Raw genomic sequence first — 1,881 nt, 5'->3', positions numbered from 1 at the left:
AAGCGCAGCCATGGAGATGTCCACACTGGGCATGGTAGATACCGTAGGTATTAACATCGTTTTGGACACAACGATTCTCCCTAAACGAATACGAGAAGCCGCAGCACATACTCTTCGTATGTCTGAGATTTACAAATGAGACAGGAGACCTTCAGCTTATCTTGACAAGACACTTACAAGTGGAGACGATCATTCCGCAAATGCTAGAATCCCAAGAAGTGTGAAATGTAGTTAGTGGAACCATAAGCTGTATTCAGGAGAAGATTCGAAGATTAGAGCGATTATGAAAAAGCGGCAAGGAAAGAACAACTCTTACCGTAGGAGTAAGCCGGTAAGGCCTTAACTCGCCCTCCGATGTGGAGACAGTACATAGATAGTTCCATGGGGCATAGCACACCCGCTATGGAGAAAGGTGGTTTTAGTGTGTTAAAATCCGGCACTGTTACTTTCGATGCTTGTCATAAAAAATTACAAAAAGGCATGCAGATTGAACTCTAGTTGTACAGAATGAACATTCTGAGTATAAACTAGATAAGGTGGTAGGCCTCTGCGGAGGACTCCCTTCCTTATTACGGAACTGTGTTATTATATTTTGGCAATCCTTCCAGAAGTAAGCGAGAATCCTGGGTCGGAGTGACACTTACTGCTTCCGCAAAGCGCACTCTAACGTCCTGGGTATCAACCAGAATACTGACTGCGAGATTCCCATTCAGAATTAGGAGCATCTCAGTGATATTACGCACATCTAAAGGCCAAGATATGATCAATATCACCACTTTACAATTTCCGTAAAAGTTTTGTATTCTTCGGATTTCAAAATGACTCAGACAAACACATGTAATCTTAGGGATTAAATGTTATCTAGCTGTGATTTTTCCAACGAATCAACGAGTTTTTATTAATTCTATTACTGTGATAACATTATCAAATTTTCGGTTAGTATTTAAGACAGTTCTGTTTCTTCTCAACTTCAGTGTACAAAGTGTGCCTATCTAACAGAAACGTGCTTATTTGGTGAATCTAAAAATTTACAACGTGAAAATGCAAAGTATGGTCTCACTTAAAAGTACCAATCGGAAGAACTAATCGTGTATATTCCCTTACAGGCAATATCTTCATACTGGTAGCTTCCCTGCTCTGTGCTGTAGGAACTCAAGCCCTGACTACTCGGACAAGCTGTGGTAGCTTACCTAGTGACTCAAAAATTCCAAACCCTAAAAACTGCTCTCAGTATCTATACTGTAAAAATGGGAATCTTCAAACTTTGACCTGCCCTCAAGATTATGAGTACAACCAATTGCAAGCAAGGTGCGCGTACAATCCAAAGTGCTGGAGCGATGTGAAAGATATCACGGATACACATCCTTCCGCTGAGAATCCATGTGCAGGACGTTCGGATGGAATATATTTGCCAAGCCCACTATCCTGTAGGCTGTTCTACTATTGCATGAATAATATGTCTCTGCTGAGGAGTTGCCCGGAGGGATATGCATTCAGTAGCTTAGATTCAGTTTGTGTCCAGAAAACAACAAATTGCAGCTAAATCCTGACTCCAGCTGGGAGCGATTTGTAGTTCCTATAAATATTAATTTCTAAAGATAAGAGTGTTATAATGTTAGTGGACGTGTGTAATATTAACAATATTTATTCAAATTTGTTAAAGATTCGCTTATCAGATAATTTTATAAAAAAATACGAAAAGAAAGATTTTTTTGAGTAAGAAAAAAGATTTGTTTCAATGAATTCTCAAATCAGTCGAAGTGTCAACATTGAAGAATATTATTATGTTCATATTATCAAGCGGACGTAAACAGCATCTTAATGGACTCGTAAGTCTCTCTGATGGCTATAGCATGCAAAAGACGACAAGTGGAACTTGAA

At 39.2% G+C, this 1,881-nt stretch overlaps 1 protein-coding gene across 1 annotated transcript; it reads left to right on the top strand.

Annotated features, from left to right (window-relative positions):
- Positions 1–917: 917 nt before the first annotated feature.
- On the top strand, positions 918–1,667 carry LOC119648737 (peritrophin-44-like). Its single transcript, XM_038050555.1, has 2 exons — positions 918–1,048; positions 1,107–1,667. Exons 1-2 carry the CDS (start codon positions 1,042–1,044, stop codon positions 1,541–1,543), a joined length of 444 nt encoding a protein of 147 aa, XP_037906483.1. The 5' UTR covers positions 918–1,041; the 3' UTR covers positions 1,544–1,667.
- Positions 1,668–1,881: the final 214 nt, after the last annotated feature.

Source organism: Hermetia illucens, chromosome 2 (genome assembly GCF_905115235.1).
Source record: "Hermetia illucens chromosome 2, iHerIll2.2.curated.20191125, whole genome shotgun sequence".
Classification (NCBI taxonomy): Eukaryota; Metazoa; Arthropoda; class Insecta; order Diptera; family Stratiomyidae; genus Hermetia; species Hermetia illucens.
Note: the sequence above shows the minus strand (reverse complement) of the source record. Positions and strands in the feature narration are given on the sequence as shown.